The sequence below is a fragment of the Megascapheus bottae genome, chromosome 11, assembly GCF_031878675.1.
Source record: "Megascapheus bottae isolate mThoBot1 chromosome 11, mThoBot2.hap1, whole genome shotgun sequence".
In the NCBI taxonomy this organism is placed as follows: Eukaryota; Metazoa; Chordata; class Mammalia; order Rodentia; family Geomyidae; genus Megascapheus; species Megascapheus bottae.
The window spans coordinates 63,652,342-63,676,071 of NC_143519.1; the positions used below are offsets into that span (position 1 = coordinate 63,652,342).

The window sequence follows — 23,730 nt, forward strand, 5'->3', positions numbered from 1 at the left end:
TGGTACTGAGGTATCAAACCCAGGGCTTTATGCATGCTAGGCAGGCACTAAGCCACATTTCTAGCCTTATTGAAAGTGTTTTGGGTTTTGTTGTTGTTGTCTTTTTGCCAGTCCTGAGGCTTGAACTGTCCTTGGGCTTTCTCAATATTAAAGCTCTACCACTCAGCCACAGCACCACTTCCAGCTTTTCCTATGTATGTGGTACTGACAAATTGAACCCAGGTCTTTGTGTATGCTATAGGCAAGAACTCTACTACAAGGTCATGCTTCTGGCTCCCCTAGTGAAAGTTTCATATGACTAGTTTTTCTCCCAGACGGATTTCAGTGATTTTTGCTGATCTGTTCTTGTTGCCAGCCTACAATAACAGTAGGTAAATAAGCATAGAAGAATGTTGTGTCACTCAGCTTACAGTGTCATGAAATAACTGAGATAATTAAATTGTACAGAGAAAGGTTTAAATTGGCTCATTGATTTGGAGGTTCCAGTTCAAGACCTACCTGGCTGGCAGTGTTGGGGAACATGTGGCACATTCCTTCCCTGCATAAGCTATGATGCAGAAAGAGACTAGGGTTCCTCATCCTCTGAGGGTATCCTCTTGATGACCTAAGGATCTCCTCCTAGGCCTGATGCAGTAACAGTGCCACTATCATCTGGTAACATCATCCTTTAAACTCACAGACCTTTAGGAGATCTTCAGCATGCAAACTGTGGAAGATAAGTTAGTTGGTTAATAATTTCCTTGGTGTGAAACCTAAGAAAGAAGGACTGAGGGTGTGGCTTTGTGGTAGAACAAGTCTATGGCATGCACAAGGCCATGGGCTCAATCCTTAGCACTGTAAAAAAAAAAAAAATCATGAAAATGAAGGGAAGTGTAGGGTGGAGATAAGGCTTAAGTTGCCAAGTAACTTCTGCGTTCAAGCCCTAGTAGTGGCAAAAAGAGAGAACAGGAAGGAGAAAAAGGAAGGGAAAAGGGAAGGTAGAGTAAAGATACATCATAAATTTATTTATAGAAAATGTGAGTAGCTTGCTTCTTTATGTTTGGAAAAAATTGCTCACAGTGTCATTGACAGAATATATGCTTTCATATTTCTTTTTTTTATATTTTATTTTTTTTATTGTATTTAATAAAAGGGTAACATGCTATTTGCCAGATAGAAGGTGCATTAATTCACATACATTGATACCCTTCCACATGTCTTGGTCCCATTACCCTCCCCCCCCACCCCCCTGCTTTCATATTTCTATGTTAACCTGTCTTATCTTACATTTTGCTACCAGTTAAAATAGTTCACTTTGGGGAGGGAAAGGTACAATACTGAAGATCAAATAAGATCCTTAGCTCCAAGTAATTTATTTTATTATATATGTAGCTTTTCTTTTCTTTTTCTTTTTTTTTTTTTTTGTTGGGTCATGGAGCTTGAACTTGGCCTGGGCACCATCCCTGAGCTCTTTAGCTCAAGGCTGCCGTCCTACCCCTAGAGCCTCAGCTCTACTTCCCATTTTCTAGAGGTTAATTGAAAAGGAGAGTCTCAACATTCTTTAGTGCCTTTGCTGGCTTTGAACTGTGATCCTTAGATCAACTTAGCCTCCTGAGTAGCTAGGATTATAGGCGTGAGCCACTTCATCCTGCTTGGTTGTTTTTTTTTTTTGTAATGGAAGTATTAGGTATTAGGAAGATTTATAAAGCACTGTGGTATTCTTCATCTTTCTGCCTTGATGCCACTATAGGGAAATATTCATTCATCTCTTTAAGTAGTTGTACAAAGGAGTTTCAATTAAAATGCTATGTTATGACATCTTGATTAACTTCACCCTACTATTGTTCAGCTATAATGAAAGAAGAGAAAAGAAATGAAAAACACGTACAAAATTCACTTGTATATAATACAGTCAGATATAGCAGCAACAGAGGATAAACCAATAGGGGGGGGGGATAAAGAATTGCACATAATACACATTTATTGTTTATTTGAATCAGGGAAGGGAAGGGGTAAGACAAAATGGTGAGACAAAGGATAAAGCATGTACCAGTGTAACAGCAATATTCACAAGACAATATTTTGGAAATGAACTTTGCAATTTGTAAAGGAGGTAGGGAGAGGAGAAGTGGGAAAAGAAGATGAAAAGGATTACAGTGTTCAAAAATTAATGTACTCACTACCTTATGAATGTAACTGTAACCCCTCTAAACACTACCCTGATACTAAAATTTACATTAAAAAAAATCACTTGTTTGTCCATGGTATAAGCAACTTATTTTTGTGCAGTTGGAGAAAATGTTTTTCATTACAATTCGCAGTGTTATTACAGATCCAACACATGATTTCATATTTAATCTTAAGTTAACCTGTCTTTATTTACCTTCCTTTGCTTAACAGTTTATTTGAAGTTTTTTCCCCTCATGGGAGTAGTGTTGAAGACCATTTGTATATCAAACACGTTACAAGACTCAATCCCCACCAACCGTGACCACTATTTTGCTATATATGTTGTTGTAATACTGTACTAGTCATTTGTTTTTTTTACGGGATGATTCAGGAAAATTCTTTTTTTTTTTTTTTTTGCCAGTCCTGGGCTTGAGCTCAGGGCCTGAGCACTGTCCTTGGACTTTCTCAAGGCTAGAGCTCTACCACTTGAGCCTCAGCACCACTTCCGGCTTTTTCTTTTTTTTTTTTAGACTCCCTTCATGTTTGTTAAACACATTGTTTGAAATATTATGTGAAAATCAATGTTGTAAATTCTTTAAAAAATAAAAATAATTTGCTGGAGGGTTGGCATAGTGGAAGTGCTTGTCCACGAAGACCCGGCTTCGATTCCTCGGTACCACATACATAAAAAAAAGCCAGAAGTGGTGCTGTGGCTCAAGTGGTAGATCTCTAACCTTGAGAAAGTCCAACGACGGTGCTCAGCCTTGAGTTCAAGGCCCAGTACTGGAACTTGGTGAGGGCCAAAATTATATCTGAATGAGGATCTGCTGTCCTTCTCCATGGGCCTGCTGGAGATTGCTCCAGAGGTTTTGTTCAAAATTCTGATGCTGGCTCAGTCCTCATCTTTTGATCCCAGACAAGGCCCCCAAATGTTAGGGTCCGTGATCAAAGGAACGAGTCTGACACAAAAGTGGAATTTGGAAGTTAAGTTAAACAGAGTTTTATTCCGCGCCTAGCATCGAGAATCATACTGACCGGTCAGGGCCTCCTCTAAGATGTGAGTGAGAAAGCCCCACTTCCGGCTTTTTCTATATATGTGGTACCAAGGAATCGAAACCTGGTCTTCGTGTATGCTAGGCAAGCACTTTAACCACTAGGCCAAACTCCCGGTCTGATTCAGGAAAATTCTAAAAGTATCGCTATAGGGAAATCTTCATACAGTTTTCCATTTATTTTTATTACCTTTTAAGTAGCTATACAAAGAGACCAGTTCAAACTGTCAATTTATAACATGTTGCTCAGGGCCATTTTTTAAGTAGAGTGTCTTTTCTCTTTTTTTCTACCTTCAAGTTATCTAGGATTAAACAGTTTAGGAAAATGGGAAGTTAAAATAGTTTGTACAGTGTTTTTGTAATCATATAAATATCTTATTCTTAAGTTTCTATTTAATTTTAGCGTAGGAAATATGTTTTTATAAGAAATGGTTCAGATTTTATAACATTAGAAAGCTTTGTATACAGTTTGCTTGTTCCATATGTTACTATGAACTATAGCAGCAAGTTTAAGAACATTCTGGGATCTCAGATCTTAAAATACATTATCTTAGCTGGGCGCCAGTGCCCATGCCTATACTCAGGAGGCTGAGATCTGAGGATTATGGTTCAAAGCCAGCCTGGGCCCAAAAGATTGAGACTCTTATCTTCAATTAACCACCAGAAAACCAAAAGTGGTGCTGTGGCGTAGTGGTAGAGCACTAGCGTTGGCCTGAAGGAACATGGTTTGAAGCCAGTCCAGGTAAGAAAATCAGTGTGACTCCATCTCTAAATAAGGAGCAAAACCCTACACTGGAGGCTCAAATGATAGCGCCAAGCCCATGACCAAGTATGAGATCTTATGTTCAAACCCACATAACTGGGCTGGACTCAGGAAGCTGAGATCTGAGGATTGTGGTTTGAAGCCACCCTGGGCTTCAGAGGAAGTCCATAAGACTTGAATATCTCCAAAAAACTACTTGGAAAAATCCAGAAGTGGCACTGTGGGTCAGTGCTAGCCTTGAGCAGGAAAAGCTCAGGGACAGTGCCCAGTCCTGGAGTTCAAGTCCCATGACCAACATGAAGAAAGGAAAAAAAAGGGGCTGGGAGTTTGGCCTAGTGGTAGAGTGCTTGCTTAACATGCAGGAAGACCCAGGTTCGATTCCTTGGTACCACATACTTAGAAAAAGCCAGAAGTGGTGCTGAGGCTCAAGTGGTAGAGCTCTAGCCTTGAGAAAAATCCAAGGACAGTGCTCAGGCCCTGAGCTTAAGCCCAGGACTGGCAAAAAAAAAAAAAAAAAAAAAGAGAGAGAAAGGAAAAAAAAACAACACAAAAAAAACTCCACACCAGCAAAAAATAAAAAAACTTTCTTGGAATTTCAGGAATTTTGGTGTTCACGTCAATTGCTATTTTAACCCCTGCTTTCTTTGGGGGCCTCCAGGACACACTGATGTCTGTGCTTGCTTTTTTTCTTCTTTTTTTAATATAGTTTTTTGTTTTGTTTTGTTTTTTGTTTTTTTTGCCAGTCCTGGGCTTGGGCTCAGGGTCTGAGCTTTGTCCTTTGGTTTTCTCAAGGCTAGATAGAGCTCTACCACTTGAGCCACAGCACCTCTTCTGGCATTTTTTCTATGTATGTGGTACTGAGGAATCAAACTCAGGCCTTTGTGCATGCTAGGCAAGCACTCTACCACTAGGCCAAACTCCGGGCCCATTTTTTAATATACTTTTATTGTTAATGTTAAGGTATTGTAAAAGGAGTTATCATTTGATAAGTCAGGTAATGAGTACATTTCTTTATTTGAACATTGTCATCCAGTTTGTTTTTTTAAAGTTGATAGTGAATTATCACCACTATGACTTACCTCCACTTTTTTAGTGGATAAATAAGTAATGAACAATTTCATTCTAGGTAATTTTAAAAGTTAAATTTTAAAAATGTTTTTCATTATGTTACTTTCCTAAATTTGTCAGTGTTTTAACTTTTTTTTGATATTTTATAGAAACTGTCTTTAAATAGCGACATATTTGAGGCAAATTCTGATAGTGATCAGCAAAGTGAAACAAAAGAAGATTCTTCTCCAAGGAAGAAGAAAAAGAAATTAAGAAACAAAGAAGATAAAAGCCCAGATGATCCGAAAAAGAGAAAAACTAAGACTGGCAAACTGAGAGTAAAATCAGAGCTGGGGAGCTCCTCTGAAAGTTTAGTTTTAGATTTAAGGACCAAAAAAAGAACTTTGGAAGCTAAAAAAGAATTAAAGGACTCCAAAAAGACAAGAAAGGATGAAATAAAAGAAACTAAGGAATTAAGAAAAGGTAAAAAGGCAGATGTAAAAGATGTAAAAAATAAAGAAAAAGAAGATCCCAAAGACAACAGAAAAACAACAAAAGAGAAATGGGTTGATGGTCAGCTGGAATCTGAATCAGGTATACTTACTGATTACCCTTTGCAGGAGGATGATAAGGAAGAGTTTCATTCTGACAGCAGAGAAGAGAAACAGAAACTAAAAGGTGCGAAAGATACAGTAGAGCAGGATACAAAGCAAGATGATATTTTTGAGAAACAGCTGAATGACATCGTCAATGCAGATGAGGATGATAATGGCAAAGGCAAGAGGAAAAAAAAGAAGCCGAGAAAGACTGAGGAAGTGAAAGAGGTCATAATGGTAGAAAATAAGAAGACCTTTTCAGAGAAGAAAATTATACCTAAAAAGCAGAGGAATCAGGGAATCAAGCCAAGTAACATAGAGTTAGATAAGCTAATGCCATATTTGTCTGCCCAAACACAGAAGAGTGCCAGATCTGCTGGGGAAGACAGGGGCTTCCGGTCATCTGACTCCACAGAAGAGGTAAGACTTAAAAGAGTGCAGAAGTGTTCAGCAAGGCAAGTACTGCTAAGTGGTTATCAAGGAGTGACTTACTGATAAGTAGCCAGAAGAGCTAGTCTTTGGCCCTCGAGCCTGTCTCATAGTCTCCAACTTTTTTTTTTTTTTTTTTTGACAGTCCTGGTGCTTAAACTCCAGAGCATGGGCACTGTCCTTGAGAAAGCTCAAGGCTAATACTCTACCACTTGAGCCACAGCACTATTTCCAGCTTTTCAGTGTATATGGTACCACAGAACTGAACTCAGGGCTTCATGCATGCTAGATGAGCACTCTACCAATAGACCACACTCTAGGCCTCCAGCTTTCTTTTAGGTGAAATATGACTGAAAATAGAAGGCTAATTTCTTAACAAGAGTCAGAATATTTTTAGAGATATTCAATGATAATGTAGCATTCATTGTATAATTAGGCTTATGAATTTATCAGCTTACTTGGTAGGTTTTCCATTGTAATTAGAACTACACAGTACATTATAAATCTTTTAGTTCTTATAAAACTTTTAGTAGTTTGTCCCAGTATAATATATGTTTTTAGAAAATGGAAATTTTTAGGATTATAAAAATACATTTATCAAAGTCTATAAAAACAAGGTAAGTTTTTCTGGGTGGTGGTAGCTTATACCTGTAATTCTAGCTACTCAGGAGGCTAAAATATAAGAATCACACTTTGAAGCCAACCCTGGTGGGAACATTAGTGAGTCTCTTATTTCTTAGTTAACTACTAAGAAGCCAGGAGTGGAGCTTGAGCTGTGTAGCTCAAGTGGTAGCGTGACCCTTGAGCAAAGAAGCTCAGCGTCAAAGCCCAAGCCCTGAGTTAAAGTACCAGAACACACACACACACACACAATTTCTTTTCATCCATCCTAACACTTGGGAGGCTGAGGCAAAAGGATTATGAGTTTGAGGCCAGTCAAGATGAGTATAAAAGAAAGGTGTGGGGAGGGGGGTGGCAAACAGGGCAAGCACTGGTGGCTCATGAAACTCTTTTATCTCTATTTAATGACCAAAAAGCCAGAAGTAGTAGAGTTCTACCCTTGACCCAAAAAGCTCAGAGATAAGCCTGGTACCAGTGGCTCAAATCTGTAATCTGTAATCAGAAAACTGAGATATAAGAATGATGGTTCTAAACTAATCCAGGCAGAAAAATCCTTGTGAGACTTTCATCTCCATTTAGCTACTCAAAAACCAGAATTGGTAATATGGCTCAAATGGTAGAACGCTAGCCTGGAATACAAAGAAGCTCAGGGACTTTGCCCAGCCCCTGAGTTCAAGTCCAACAAGCAAAAATAAATAAGTAAATAAAAAATGAGTTACCTCTAAAGTTAAAAAGACAAAAGGAGTGTGGAAAAATAAAAATAATCATGCTTCTACAAAGCTAACATTAATTTTATTATTTTATTTTTTATCAGTCCTGGGACTTCAACTTAGGGCCTGAGCACTGTCTTTGGACTTTCTTAAAGCTAGGGCTCTACTATTTGAGCCACAGCACCACTTCCAGCTTTTTCTATGTTTGTGGTACCAAGGATTGGAACCCAGGTCTTCGTGCATGCTAGGCAAGCACTCTACCACTAGGCCAAACTCCTGGCCCTAATTTTTTTAATTTGCTATTTTATAACTTTATTGGAAGTTTGTTTTTTAATCATACGGTAATATGTACATGTACAATATGATGATGTATTTCATTATGACATTTTGTATATATAAAGAAGTTTAATTATATCCAAACATTGTACTTTTTTTTTTTTTTTTTTTGGTCTATTGAGGGACTTGAACTCTGAATTTGGGTGCTGTCCCTGAGCTCTTCAGCTCAAGCTACTGCCCTACCCCTTGAGCCATAGCACCACTTCTAGTTTTTTGGTGATTAATTGGAGATAAGAGTCTTACAGATTTCAGTGCCCAGGCTGGCCTTGATCTGTGATCCTCAGATCTCAGCCTCTTGAGTAGCTAGGATTACAGGTGTGAGCCACCATGCCTAGCTAAACATTGTACTTTTTAAATTTTTTTTAATTTTATTTTTCAGGCAGAAAAGAGTTTATTGGGGGGAGAGCAAACTGTGAGCCTGGACAAGATGGAGGTATGTGGAGATAGAGGGGAAGGAGAAAAAGGAAAAAAAGAGAGAGGGGACTTGTGTTGAACCAGATTATATAGTGAAAGCAACATTGTTTTTGTAGTAATACAAAAGAGATTGGTGTGAGGTATATGGAAAAGATTTGGTTTACATAGACAAATGTTGATGTTACTAACCCGTGTTTTTCTGTGTCCAAATAGACTGTATCAGCTCTTTAGCCAATCTTCTTTTGGATCTTATATCTTTAGGAAAAAGAAACACTAAAAACTGACCTCAAAGAACAGTGTCAGAAAAAGCCCAATTTAGACAAGGAAGAAAAAGGTCAAAAAGAGCCAAAGGGATTAAGGAGTAAGTATAAATTCTAATGTTTTCCCATATCATCTCATTTTTTTAAGGAATTCAGCTCATTCTGAAGTAATCTCTTCTAACCTAAAATGTCATAGATTTAGAGTTTTGTTTGCTGAGGAAATTTAGAGCTTTATGTTACATTTAATAATAAAGATTGAGGGGCCAGGAGTTTGGCCTAATGGTAAAGTGCTTGCCTAGCATGCACAAAGATTCCTCAGATTTGATTCCTCGGTACCATATACATACAAAAAGCTGTGGCTTCTTGTGGTAGAGCGCTAGCCTTGAGGAAAGCCCAGGGCCAGTATTCAGGCCCCTGAGTTCAAGCCCTAGGACTGGCAATAAATAAATAGTAAAGGTTGAATATCCCTTGAAATGCTTAGTGTACTAAAAGTATTTTAGACTTTTCCTTTTTTTAGGATTTTGGGATATTTGCTTTTATATCATGAGGTACTTTGTGAATTTTTCTTGTGTGTTGTTAATTTTTGTTTTATACTGACCATAGCACATAGTGTTTACGAGTTTTGACTATAACCTGTCATATGAGGTTCCATGCAGAATTAATTTTCAATCATATTAAAACTCAGAAAGTTTCAGATTTTGGATTTTTAGGGATACTCTACCTATATAACAGTTTAAATTATGTGCGTGTGGGCTGGGAGTTTGGCCTAGTGGTACAGTGCTTACCTAGCATGCACAAAAACCCAGGTTCGATTCCTTGGTACCACATACATAGAAAAAAGCTGGAAGTGGTGCTGAGGCTCAAGTGATAGAGCTCTAGCCTTGAGAAAGTCCAAAGACAGTGCTCAGGCCCTGAGCTCAAGCCCAGGTCTGGCAAAAAAAAAATAAATAAAAATTGTGTGTGTGTATGGTATATTATATGATGATAAAATAAGTTAAAATTGCAAAGACAAAATTAATTGTGCTAAACAAGAGTATATTCTAAATAAAATTTGTGTATTAATTGTACTTAACTGTCATCTATATATATGTAATATTGAATACAGTTTTTAGATCACTTAAAGATAAATGATAATTGGAACCAAATACTTTATTTTAGAAATCACCATTACCATTGTTAAATAAGCCAAAAGTATTGAAACACAACTCAGAGACAGTACCTAGTCCCTGAGTTCAAGCCTCATGACTAATAAAAAAAGAAAAGAAAAGCTGGGAATACAGCCCAGAGAACTTATGCCTATTATATGTTTGGCTAGGCCTTTGGTTTATTCCAAAGCACCCTCCTCCCCCCAGTATTGAGCACTAGACAATTAGGAAGGACCGTATTATATGCTGTGACTATACAGTAGACAAATTATATAACCAAGGACACTAAAAACCAGACTTCCAATAGTACCAGTGAGTACTGTTGTAAGGGAAGCAAACAGTAGTTGCACTTAACAAAAATATGTTCATAACAAAATGTACCTGAAACAGAGCTGAGCAAGGTGGCTTACTCCTGTGATTCTAACTACTTGGAGGTATTGATAGTAAGATTGCAATTGGAGGCTAGCCCCAGCACAATGTTTACAGCTCATCTCAACTAATAAAAAGTTGGTATTGGGGCTGGAAGTTTTGCCCAGTGGGTAGAGTGCTTGCCTAGCATGCACAAAGACCTGGGTACGATTCCTTGGAACCACATACATAGAAAAAAAGCTGGAAATGGTGCTGTGGCTCAAGTGGTAGAGCTCTAGCCTTGAGAAGGTCCAAGGACTTTGAGCTCAGGCCCTGAGCTCAAAGCCCAGGGACTGGCAAAAAAAAAAAAATGCTAGGTATGGTAGCATGCTTGTTATTCCAGTTAACCAGAAGTTTAAGGAGCCCAGGCTTGCCTAGTCATACATTTAAGACTATTCAAAAACTAGCAAAACAACCTGGAAACCATAAAGCTTTGATTTTAAATTCGGTACTTTCAAAAACAAATGAACAAAACAGTCGCTGATGGCTCATATTTGTAATCCTAACTACTCAGGAGGCTGAAATATGAGGATCATGGTTCACAGCCAGCCTGGCCAGGAAAGTCTTTGAGGCTCTTATCTCCAATTAATGACCAGAAAACCTAAAGTGGCTCTGTGGCTCAAAGTGATAAGAGGGCTAGTTTTGAGCAAAAGAAGCTCAGAGTTGCTGGGTGCTGGTGGCTCTCACCTGTAATCTTAGCTACTCAGGAAGCCGAGATCTGAGGATCAAGATTCAAAGCTAGCCCAGGCACAAAAGACTATGGGACTCTTATCTCTAATTAACCACCAGAAAACTGGAAATGGCATGTGGCTCAGTGGTAAAGCTCTAGCCTTGACCTGAAAGGGCTTGGGAACAGAGCTCAGGCCCAGGGTTCAAGCCCCAGGACCTGCAGAAAATAAAATAAAATTCCCCAGACAAATACCTATGTACATCTTGCTTACAAGATACAAATAGCTGGGCCAGAAGTCTAGGTCACTGGTAGAGCACTTGTCTGAAATATACAAAAACCTGGAAATGATCACCGCACCATGCAAATGAACAGATAATTGAAGATATATGGAAGAAAATTAACAATGAACAGGCTGAAATAGTTTTTTTGTCCCTGTCATTTTCTATTGGATGCTTAACAGGAAGATTTGTTAAAATGACTTTGTGTTGCTACTCAGGAGGCCGAGATCTGAGGATCACGATTCAGAGCCAGCCCAGGCACAAAAAGTCATGAGACTTACCTCCAACTAACCACCAGAAAACTGGAAGTGGTGCTGTGTCTCAAGGGGTAGAGCACTAGCTTTGAGCTAAAGAGCTCAAGGACAATACTCAGGCCCAGAGTTCAAGCCCACAATTGACCCCCCCCCCAAAAAAAAAGACTTTGTGACCTTGATTGAAAATTTGGTCATGTTTGTAACCAAAGATGGTATTAGTAAAAGACTGTAATTTTAATACTAACATTTTCTTTTGATTATGAAATAAACTTTTGACTGATATTGTATATCACTTGCAATTTTAGCACTAGCAATTAAGGAAATCAAAAATGCATTTGATTTACTTAAAAAAACTACAGAAGAAAAGAATGATGTGCCTGAAGCTAATCGGAAAAAAGAAGAAATGCCACTGGATTGTAAAACCACAGAAGATTGTAAAATGAAAGAAGGCAAGTGTTCACCTAAAGAAAAGAAAACCACCAGAGATGACACTGACACATGGGCACACATTGCTGCAGAAGGTGATCAGGAAGCTCCGGACAGTGTATGCCAAATGGATGAGAGTTCAGGTAAGTTCATTTGGCATAGTTTGATAGAATGATTTCAAGATAGTGCACATTCTATTACTCTTTCCTACTGTGTAATGCTGATGTCAGGTCAGAAAATAACAGAAAAATTTATTTGTATCTCCTAAATAAATAACTTTTTATATTAAAGTCTTGAGTCATACTTGGACCTGTAGATGCATGAAATATTTTTTTGATTTCCTGAAATGTGCTTATCTGTACATTTGGAAATTATAAGTATGTCTGATTTTATAGACTTATGGTATATATTTAAATTTCTTTTAGAAAAGTCACATTAAAAAATGGTCATATAGGGCTGGGAGTTTGGCCTAGTGGTAGAGTGCTTGCCTAGCATGCACGAAGACCCGGGTTCAATTCCTCGGTACCACATACAGAGAAAGGACAGTGTTCAGGCCCTGAGTTCAAGCCCAGGACTGGCAAAAAAAAAAAAAAAAAAGACATTCTTCCCTTTTAACTTGGGAATAATAAGAAATACAAATTAGATTCTATTGCTAATGCTCTCCTGGAACTGAGAAGGAGAGGATCTTGTATAGAATTCTGAGGACCAAGTGTACTTTTGGATGTATTGCTGAGATTACATGCAAGAAATTGAGATAGTTTCCAGGACTAATAGGAAAGAAGGACATTTCCCTCTGGGCAAATGTCAAAGACCAGAGCTGCAATTAAGATAATAAGCAGTAAGTGAAAAAGATACCAGAGTCAGAGGCTTACCTGTAATCCTAGCTATTCAAGGAGGCTAAGACCTGCAGATCATGGTTTGAAGCCAGCCCAGAAAGTAAAGTCTGTAGGATTCTTGCCTTAACTGCTCAAAAAATAGAATGTTAGCTGGGATTAGAAAAGCTAAGGGACAGCTCCCAGACCCTGAATGAAACCCTACTACTGGAAAACAAACACATAAGAAACAGTAACAACACCAAAAAAAAAAAAAAAAAAAAAAGCCCACTGATGTAGGAGCACGAAATAGAAGCTGGTGCTGTGAGAAAAATACTAAGCTAATCATCTGACCATGATTGAGGGGGAGGAAAACAAGGCTAATAGACACAATTGCAGATTGTATAAAAATTAAAAAGAATTCTGTGAACACAATTTCTTATGAATGAATTTGAAAACTGAATGACACAGTAAGGTTCCTGAAAAAAAAAAAAAAATGAGGGCCGGGAGTTTGGCCTAGTGGTAGAGTGAGAAAAATCCAAGGACAGTGCTCAGGCCCTGAGCTTAAGCCCAGGATTGGCAAAAAAAAAAAAAAAAAAAAAAAAGCTGGCCTAAGAAAAATTGACCAAGTAACTGTTTATGGCTGATATAACATGAATAAACCTCACCGTTCGTTTTTTATTGTAAATCCACCAAATGGAACAAAAGCCTAGCATGATGGCAAATGCTTGTAATGCCAGCATTTGGGAAGCTGAGGTAAGAGTACTTATTTCAGGGTTGAGGCTAGCCTGGGCTAGACTGCATAGTGAGAACCTCTCTCAGGAGGAAAAATACCTTCCTAAAAATAACACCATGGGAATTCATTCTCCGCCCCCCCACCCCCATCCTGGGGCTTGAATTCAGGCGTCTGGGCACTGTTCTTGTGCCTTCTTTATGCTAGCACTATACCACTTAAGCCACAGTACCACTTCCAGCTGTTTCTCTATGATACTGAGGAATGGAATCTAGGGCTTTGTGCATGCAAGTCAAGCACTCTACCACTAGGCCACACACACTCCCAGCCCAACATGAATTCATTCTGTGGGACCATTATAACTTTTTCTTAACAAAACTACATAAGGAATGAAAATGAATGCAGACTGAATTGTGAATTAAATGTGAAGACTGAATCTAGTCTTATTTAAAAAATAAAAAACAGAAAAAGCCAGGCACTGGTGATTCATTCCTGTGATCTTAGCTACTCAGGAAACTAAGGATTTTGGTTCAAAGCCAGTCCAGGCAGAAAGTTTATGACTCTTATCTCTGGCAAAAATCCAGAAATAGAGGTGAATTCAGTCTCTAGAGTGTCAGCCTTGAATAGAAAAAGCCAAGCTAAGAACATAAAGCCATGAGTTCAAGCATCATTACCAGCACACACCGAAAAAAATTAGCAATGGAGCTTACCTAGGAAAATTAACACAGGAAGTTTGGATTTTTGGTGTATGTAAATGCAGGTCCAGGAGCTTGAACTTAGGGCCTGGGCACTGATGCTGACCTTTTTTGCTTTATAGCTATGGCTTGAGCTACAGCTCTACTGCTTTTTTTTTTTTTTTTTGGTTAGTCATGGGACTTGAACTCTGGGCCTGTGCACTGTTCCTGAACTCTTCAGCTCAAAGCTACCACTCTACCACTTGAATCACAGCAGCACTTTTGTGCCCTAGCTGGCTTTGAACTGTGAACCTCAGATCTCAGCCTCCTGAGTAGCTAGGATTACAAGAGAGCTACTGGCTACTTCTGGCATTTTTTGGTCCTTAATTGGAGATAAAAGTTTCATGAACTTTACTACTAGGTCTGGCTTTGAACCCTAGTCCTGAGATTTCAGCCTCCTGAGTAGTTAGGATTAGGGGTTTGCTACCAGTGACTGGCTGTTGTTTACTGGATTCCCATTCTGAGTAGAATAAGATGGAATCTTGGTGTGGTTTTGACTTACATTTCCTTTATGGCTAGGAATTATTGAGTAGTTCTTCAGGTATCTATTAGCTATTAGTATTTAATTTATGAATTGGGTGATTCTTTGTTTAGTTTTAGTTTTGTTTTGTTTTGTTTTTTGGCATTCCTGGGGCTTGAACTCAGGGCCTGAACACTGTCCTTGGGCTTTCCTCAAGGCCAGTGTTGTACCACTTGAACCACAGCACTACTTCTGGCTTTTTTCAGTGTATGTGGTACTGAGGAATCTAACTGTGAGTGTCGTGCATACTAGGCAAGCACTCTACCACTAGGCCAAATTCCTAGCCTATGTTCTATTTATTTTATTTTTTTTAAGCTCTTTGTATATTCTGAATCTTAGTTCTTTGTCCACTGAATACTTGGCAGAGATTTTTCTCCCATTCTGTAGGGGCATTCTGGTGATTGTTTATTTGATGTGCAAAGGCCTTTAAATTTGATGCAGTCCCTTTTTTTCTTCTTACATGCTAGGCAGTTGGAATCCTATCAAGAAAATAATTATTTGTGCCTATGATTTTCAGTGTTTTCCCATAGTAAATTTAAAGTTTCAGGTCTTAAGATGTGTGATCCATTTGGAGTTGATATTTTACAGAGTGAGAATTACAGGTCTAGTTTGAGATAGCCAGTTTTCTCAGCACCATTTATTGAAGAGGCTGTTTTCATTAATTGTATTTTATCCTCCTTTGACAAGGATCAGATGGCTGTAACTGTGTGGGTTTTTGTTGTTATTGTTCCATTTGGGTTTGTTTCATGCCAATATCATGCTGCTTTTATTACTCTGGTGTCTAGATTTCACTGCACTGGGAAGTAAGAAAAAGAAAACTGGCTAACTGTGAAAAAGGATAGCTTTGTCAATTGACAGAAAATTAAACTGTTGATAAATCATTTGTTAATTGTGAAACCTTAGAACCTATGTTTTGCTGGGCACTGGTAGCAAACACCTGTAATCCTAGCTACCAGGAGCCTGAGATTGAGGATCATGGTTTGAAGCCAGCCTGGGCAGGAATGTCCCCTTGAGACTCTATCTCCAATAAACCACTCAAAAACCAGAAGTAGTGCTGTGGCTCAAGTGGTAGAGCCTCTAGCCTTGGGCACAAAGAGGCCCAGGCTCTGAGTTCAAGCCCCACAACAGACAAAACACACACGCGCACATGCACACACACAGAATCAGATCCAGGGCTTCCTGCATGCTAGGCACTGTACCACTAGGCCAAACTCCCAGTCCTAAAATTAGTAAATTTTCTATATATCGGCAGTGTAATCCTATCTACTCAGAAGGCTGATATCTGAGGATTGTGGTTTGAAACCAGCCTGGGCTCTCACTTCCAGTTAATAACCTAAAAGCCAGAAATGAAATGTGACTCAAAGGTAGAATGTTAACCTTGAGCAAGAAAGCTTAGGGAGAGTACATAGCCCCTGAGTTCAAGCCACAGGACCACCATTGAAAACACAAACATTTGCCTGGCACTGTTGGTGTAATCTTACCACTCAGGAGGCTGAGATCTGAAGACCATGGTTCAAAGCCAGCCTGAACAAAAGAACTCAAAAGACAGCACCGGGGGGAGCGGGGGGAAATGGGTACCAAGACATGTGAAAGGGTATCAATGTACGTGAATTAATGCACCTTCTATCTGGCAAATATCATGTAACCCTTTTACTAATTACAATAAAAAAATGTAAAAAAAAAAACAAAAGCACCAGGCCCAGGTTCAAGCCCCATGACTTGGGGAGGGAGGGCAGAAGCATTGTAAAGATTACCAAGGATATTATAATGTAAGATCTGTATAGAGAAAGTTCTGTCTTGAAAATCACTAAAATCCATGGTTGTGTGGTATGTGAAAAGCCCTGAATTCCATACTGAAAAAAAAAAAAAAGCTACTAATGGAATTTACAATTACTAATTCAAGAAAAGCAAACCCAATTTATCCCAATAGCAATCATATCCCTTTTGTAAAACTGGACAGTTGATGGGAGAGTTTGCTTGGCACTAGGAAGGGATACTGACTAGTGCAGCAAAGCCCAGACCTTCCTGAGACCCATGCAGATGAGATAGCTGTGGCAGGCAAAAGACAGAGACCCTCGCAGGAAGGAGAAACTATTTCAAGGTAACTGGTTATCTACCAGACAGCCCCTGGTGTATGGAAATCAGATTCTGGTGGAGTGAGCCCTTAACTGCACAGGGAATATTTAGAAATTAGGCATTTAGAGGATTTAGTATTTGATATTAGTATGGAGAACTAGGATTAGAGAACTAGATATTAGGCATTTAGATACTAGTATTTAGAGAATCTTTCTGACATTGGGATAGGGAAACTTTTTAAAAATTTACTGTAAGGGTGACAAATTGGGGGAGGGAGTTACAGTTACATAGGGAAGGTAGTAATAAGTACATTATGCTTTTTTTTTTTTTTTGCTAGTCCTGGCACCTGAACTCAGAGCCTGGGCACTATCCCTGAGTTTCTTTTTGCTCAAGGCTAGCACTTTTCCACTGGAGCCACAGTGCCACTTCCAGCTTTTTCTGTTTTCGTATGCTAGTTAAGGAATGGAACCACGGGCTTCAGTCCATGCTAGACAAGAACTCTACTACTATGCTACATTCCTATTCCCAGTACATTTTTTTTTTTCCAGTTCTGGGGCTTGAATTCAGGGCCTGGGCACTGTCTTTGGATACTTTTTGCTCAAGGCTAGCACTCTGCTATTTGAGCCACAGTGTCACTTCTGGCTTTTTTTTTGTATGTGGTTCTGGGGAATTGAACCCAGGGCTTTGTGCATGCTAGGTGAGCATACTATCACTAGACCACGCTCCCGGCCCAATACATTTCTTTTTAAACACTGATCTTCCCCTCCCTCATTTAGGGAAAGATTTTTCAAGACAGAAAAACACTGTTTATCCTAGGGTAGCAATTAGAATACAGCCCAGGCAGATAAGAGATTAACTAGCAAAAGGCCAGAAGTGGAGGCATGGTTTGGGGCCAGAAGTTGGCCTAGTGGTAGTTTGCCTAGCATGCAATAAGACCTGGGTTTGGTTCCTTGATACCACATATATAGAAAAAGCTGGAAATGATGTTGTGGCTCAAGTGGTAGAGTGCTATCCTTAAGAAAGCCCAAGGACAGTGCTCAGGTTCTGAGTTGAAGCCCCAGGACTGGCAAAAGAGAGTTCTAACTGGGGAGGCATGGTTCAAGAGTGCCAGCCTTGAGTAAGAAAGCCCAGCCAGAAAATAAAGCACTAAGTAGAAGTACTAATGCAAGCACTCATGTGCACACACACGTACACAGACATGAAATTTAAAGAGTAAAGTTGCTACAAAGCATGACATGTTAATCAAAGCTACTGAGTGAAAAGACACAGGATTGGTAGCCAAAGTAAAGAACTTTTTGGCACGTGAACTCAGGGCCTTGGCTATGTTCCTGCTCTTGAGTTTTTGTTTGTTTGTTTGTTTTTTGCCAGTCCTGGGCTTGAGCTCAGGGCCTGAGCACTGTCCTTGGACTTTCTCAAGGCTAGAGCTCTACCACTTGAGCCTCGCACCACTTCCAGCTTTTTTTCTATGTATGTGGTACCAAGGAATCGAACCCGGGTCTTCATGCATGCTAGCCAAGCACTGTACCACTAGGCCAAACTCCTGGCCCTGTTCTGAGCTTTTTAACTCAAGGCTAGCACTTTACCACTTTGAGCCACAATGCTACTTCGATTTTTTGGTGATTAATTGGAGATAAAAATTTCATGAACTTCACTGTCTGGACTGACTTTGAACCGTAATCCTCATAGCTCAGCCTCCTGAGTAGAATCACAAGCATAAGCCACCAGTACTTGGCAAGTTTTGTAATTTCTATGAAGCTCAGAAACAAGTATAATGTTTTCAGGATAAATTTATTTGTGATATCTTTATGCCTATACTGGGGCTTGAGCTTTGCTACTCATAGCTAGTCCATATTCAGTCCACTCCTCCAGTCTGATACATTTACTTTTGGTAAAAATTATTAAAGGATTAACAACCTCCCAAACATGCTAGATGTAAATAACACTGTAGAAAAACTAGCAGTACAGAAGTCACAAGCATCTCAAACTTCAGACTGGGTGCTCGCAGGCCTATACTTGTTTTGCTTCACAACATTTATTCATCCTTTGACCTCTAGCTCACTTTGTACTTAAAAAAAAAAAAATCTATATGTGCAGAGGGAACAGTCAGCACATGATAGGAATGAACATAGAATCAGACCAAAATCTGAGTCACCATAGAAATCCACAGAGCTGGCTTTTCTACTCTGTGGATTCAGCTGCTCTATCTCACTCTTTCCTCGAGTAGTGTCATTGTTGTTTCTATAGCTGGGGTGGGAAGTCAGGGGCTCTGCTCGTGACGAAGATATACACTGAGGCTCAGTGCTAAAATCAAGTCTGTTATTTCTTGACACACCTCAGAGCCACTTTAAGCCTGTTTCCTCATCTGTAATATCATTTGTAAGCTGCATGAATACAAGGGTTAGCTAGGTTTTTGTTTGTTTGTTTTACCTGTCCTGGTGCTTGAACTCAGGGCCTGGGCACTGCCGTTGGGCACTTTTTACTCAGTGCTAGTGCATTCCCACTTGATGGGCATCACCACTTCCTGCTTTTTCTCTGTATGTGGTACTGAAGAATCAAACCCAGGGTTTCATGCATGTTAGGCAAGCACTCTACCACCAGGTAAATGTTACTCCTGGTAAATGTTAGCTGTTTTTACTACCACTTCCGCTGCTGTTGAGAATTGAGTGGCACAAGGAACTATACAGCCCATAGGCAGCGGGGACATAGCCAGGGTATGGAGAACCAACATTGCTCTTGGAGTTAGGAAAGAGAAGTGTGGGAGAAGTGGTGCTATGGCTCAAGTGGTAGAGCGCTAGCCTTAAGCTGAAGAGCTCAGGGACAATGCCCAGAACCAGAGTTCAAGTCCCACAACCAACAAAAAAAAAAAAAAAAAAAAAGAGAGAGAGGTGTTAGTTCTTTCTCTTACTTGCATCTCTCTTACACAGTTTATTTCTGTTGCCCTGTAATTGTGTAATTGGTTTTAGGTGAAAATCTGTCAAATGTTTTTGGTCTTCATTTTATAAAGTAACATATAGAGGAAATGACTCATGTTTAAATAGACATGTTTTTTGCTTGTTTTGTTGGTCGTAGGGCTTGAACTCTTGGCCTGGGCACTGTCCCTGAGCTCTTCAGCTCAAGCTCTCTAGCACTTGAGTCACAGTGCTACTTTCAGTTTTCTGGTGGTTAATTGGAGATAAGAGTCTCATGGACTTTTTGTACCCAGACTAGCTTTGAACCACAGTCAGATCTCAGCCTCCTGAGTAGATAGGATTTTAGGTGTGAACTATCAGAGCCTGGCGTAAAAGTTATTTTTGAAACATAATTTATACCCAACTGAGAAAGCACATGACTGAGGGAAAAAGCACATGACTGCTAGTACCTTTGTAACTAATTAGACAAAGTTAACTTGTAATAATGTATAATGTAGACTATTATTATTTGTGGGGGAGGGTCATGGGGCTTGAACTTGGCCTAGGCACAGTCCCTGAGTTCTTCAGCTCAAGGTTATCGCCCTGCCCTTGAGCCAAGCCCCACTTCCCTTTTTCTAGAGGTTAATTGGAGATAAGAGTCTCTGGTCTTTTTGTGCCTGGGTTGGCTGTGAACCTTGATCCTCAGATCTCAGCCTCCTGAGTAGCTAGGATTACAGGCCTGAACCACCACACCTGGCTTAGACTATCATTTCAAACAAGTATATTAAACCAAAATTCCAAGATCGAGTCTGCCTGGACAGTTATCACACATACTAGCCATTCAGTAAGTAAACACTTAAGAAAGCCTGTGCTTGGGTGGAAATGTGGCTTAGCACTCTAACACTTGAGCTACAGTGCCACTTCAGTTTTTTCTGTGTATGTGTGTGGCACTGAGAAAGCAAAGCTAGGGCTTCATGAATGCTAGGCAAGCACTCTACCACTAAGCCACATTTCCACCCAAGCACAGGCTTTCTTAAGTGTTTACTTACACAGTTCTTTCTGGGCACCAATGGCTGATGTCTATAATCCTAATGACACAGGAGGGTAAGATCTGAGGATCATAGTTCAAAGCTAGCCCTAAAAGCAAGATCCATGAGACTTTCCAGTTAACTAACAAAATGGAGATGTAGAAATAGAGCTGTTGTTCAAAGTGGTAGAACAGTAGCCTTGAACACAAAAGTTCAGGGACAGTGCCCAGCCCCTGAGTTCAAGACTAGGACCAGAACACACAAAGCCTGTGTTTACTAAGAGGCTGAGATATTAGGATGAGAGTTCAAAGCCAGCCTGGGCACAAAAATTTTTAGCTCTAGTTAACCAGCAAAAGGCCCAAATGGAGGTAGGGCTCAAGTGGTAAAGCACCAACCATGATGGAAAAACCTAAGTGAGATCTTTTAGTCCATGCCCTAGTACTGTCCTCACCAAAAGGAAAAGAGTTATATATAAAAGTGTACATAAAATTTCAGTTAAAACTAGCTACCAATGGCTCATACCTGTAATCCTAGCTAGTCAAGAGACAAAGATGTGAGAATCACAGTTTGAGGCAAGCCCAAGCAGGAAAGTCCATGAGATTCCATCTTGATCTATGGCTGGTAGCATATGCCAGTTCATCCCCAGCCGTGGAAGACACACCCACATACACACTGTATTCCAAGCTATCAAGCAGTGCACAGTGACTGAACAATGTGATATATGCCTGTCATCCCAGCAGCAAAGGGAAGCACTCTGGATAGAGGATCTCAATCTAGGCCAGTCTAAGCCTAGAGCAAGTCCCTATCTTGAAAATAACCCAACACTAAAAGAACAGGTGTCTGGCAGTGGTTTAAGTGGCAGTGCTTGCTTAGCAAGTGTGAAACTGAGTTCAAACCTCACAACAGCCCAAAATGTACATTTCTAAGCAGCGTATTGGTTTTGCCAGTATACCATATGAAAATACGTTAATGAGGCCCTTTTTTTTTTTCACCAGATGGTAGGCAACAGATCTTAAGTTTGGGCATGGATCTGCAGCTGGAGTGGATGAGCTTAGAAGATTTTCAGAAGCACCTTAATGGGGAAGATGAGACTTTTGCCACAGTGAATGTAATTCCAAATAGTGAGTGGTTCTGGAATTATTCAGTTTCATTTTACCAATCTAAATATATAAAACTCAATTCACTTTTTCCTTTCCTTTTAGATTTGTTGAGGGATGCTGTGAAAAATGGGGATTATATTACTGTAAAAGTTGCACTCAACTCAGATGAAGATTATAACTTGGAACAAGAGGTAATGTGCCTTTGAAGTCTCATGAAGGAACCATGGAATGCCTGACATAATTTCATTTGACAAGTCATTTTTTGTGTGTGGGAAGAATACTAGGGACTGAATTCTGCCTCATGCTTTCAGGGCAAGAACTCTACCACCTGAGCCCTGCCTCCAGTTAATCTGATACTTCAGTCATTACTAATAATGACCAAATTACTTATAATTACTTATGCTCAGTACTTAATATTATAAAAATAATGCATAGTGCCAGGTGTGGTGCCTTACCCCTGTAATCCTAGCTACTCAGGAAGCTGAGATCTGAGGATCAAGGTTCAAAGCCAGCCCGGGCACAAATGGACCTGAAACTCTTATCTCCAATTAACCTCTACAAAAAATGGGAAGTGGGGACTGGCTCAGGGACAAAGCCCAGGGCCAGAGATAGGGTGGTAGCCTTGAGCCAAATAGCTTAGGGACAGTGCCCAGGCCCACAGTTTAAGCCACATGACTCCCCCCCCCCCAAAAAAAAAAAAAGAAAAAGATTGTGAGTCTCTTATCTCCAATTAATCACTAGAAAACAAGAAGTGGGGCTGTGGCTCTGGTATAGCATTAGCCTTGAGCTGAAGAGCTCAGGGACATAGCCCAGGCCCAGAGTTCAAGCCCCATGACCCATCAAAAGAAAAAAAGCATATTTGGGGCCTGGAGTGTGGCCTAGTGATAGAGTGCTTGCCTACCATGCACCAAGCCCTGGGTATCACAAACACAGAAAAAGCTGTAAGTGGCACTGTGGCTCAAGTGGCAGAGTGCTAGCCTTGAGCAAAAAGTGTTCAAGGACAGTGCCTGGGCCCTGAGCTCAAGCCCAGGACTGGCAAAAAAAAAAAAAAAAAAAAAAAATGGCATGGCATGGTGGCTTATTCCTGTAATCCTAGCTACTCAAGAGGCTGAGATCTGAGGATCTCAGTTCAAAGCCAACCCCAGGCACTAAAGTCTTGAGACTCTTATTTCCAATTACTAGAAAATTGGAAGTGGCACTGTGGCTCAAGGGATAGCATGGTAGTCTTGAGCTGAAATGCTCAGGGACAGCACCTAGACCCAGTGTTCAAGTCCCATGACAGACAAAAGAAAAATTTGTATTTTCTTAGTTTCTTGTTTTAGGTGTATATTTTAAGATTGAGATCACACATCAGATTTTGGTTAAAATTGCATAAAATGCATGAAATTAACTGCAAGTTGATAATGTTGAGGTTTCCATCATAAGCACAATAACGTTGTGCATTTGATTCTTGGTTTATATACTTAAGCCAAGTTCTGTGTACTTTTTGTTTATGTAGGACTTATTTATACATTTAGGTATATTCCTTTATGTTTCATAATTTTGTTACTATACTTAGGCCATTTTCTACTCAACTGGTTGTTGTTAAGAATAGAAGGTGAAGCTGTTAATGTGCTTGTGTGTGTGTGTGTGTGTGTGTGTGTGTGTGTATGTGTATGTATGTGTGTGTATGTTGGTTGTGGCTGGCTTTCAATCACTTAATGCAATTCATATTCCCAGCTTAAGTTACTGGTTTTGGATCTTCTGGTTAGAAGATTTGATTATCTGCTTCAAAAGAATTTACTGTTCATTATATACTATGAAAACTATTGATGTATTTTGGGTATTTTGTTTTGTTTTGATGGTACTAGGGTTTTTAACTCAGTGCCTAATGCCTGCTAGGCTTATGCTTTACCTAAACCTCCAGCCTGCTTTATACTGGTTATTTTAGGGATGAAATCTAGTGATTTTTTTCTGCCCAGCTGGCCCCAAACTATTATCTTCCAGATCTCAGCTTCCTGAGTAGCTAGAATTATAAGTGTGAGCCACTGTACCTGGCATGTTTTTAGAATTTAACACTAGAAATGTATAATTTTTTATGAAAACAAGTGTAGAAAAAAGGATTAAATGGTGTGTGTGTGTGTGTGTGTGTGTGTGTGTGTATGTGTGTGTGTAGTTTATATACCAGCCTTGAACTTGTTCTGTTGCTCTTGTCATGATTATTACCATTTGAGACATACTTCCATTTCCTGCTTTTTCTTTTCTTTTCCTTTTTCTCTTCTTCTTCCTCTCTCTCCTCTTTT

The 23,730-nt window shown here is 39.6% G+C and overlaps 1 protein-coding gene across 2 annotated transcripts in view; it reads left to right on the forward strand.

Annotated features, from left to right (window-relative positions):
- Positions 1 to 23,730, forward strand: part of Mphosph8 (M-phase phosphoprotein 8) — a 39,930-nt gene that overhangs the window by 6,491 nt on the left and 9,709 nt on the right. The window contains exons 3-8 of one of the 2 annotated variants that reach the window (XM_090342433.1): positions 5,181 to 6,026; positions 8,082 to 8,135; positions 8,378 to 8,477; positions 11,437 to 11,700; positions 21,344 to 21,469; positions 21,551 to 21,639. In XM_090342433.1, coding sequence (XP_090198559.1) covers positions 5,181 to 6,026; positions 8,082 to 8,135; positions 8,378 to 8,477; positions 11,437 to 11,700; positions 21,344 to 21,469; positions 21,551 to 21,639 — 1,479 coding nt within the window. The remainder of the gene's footprint in view (positions 1 to 5,180; positions 6,027 to 8,081; positions 8,136 to 8,377; positions 8,478 to 11,436; positions 11,701 to 21,343; positions 21,470 to 21,550; positions 21,640 to 23,730) is intronic. The other variant, XM_090342434.1, reaches the window with a different exon arrangement.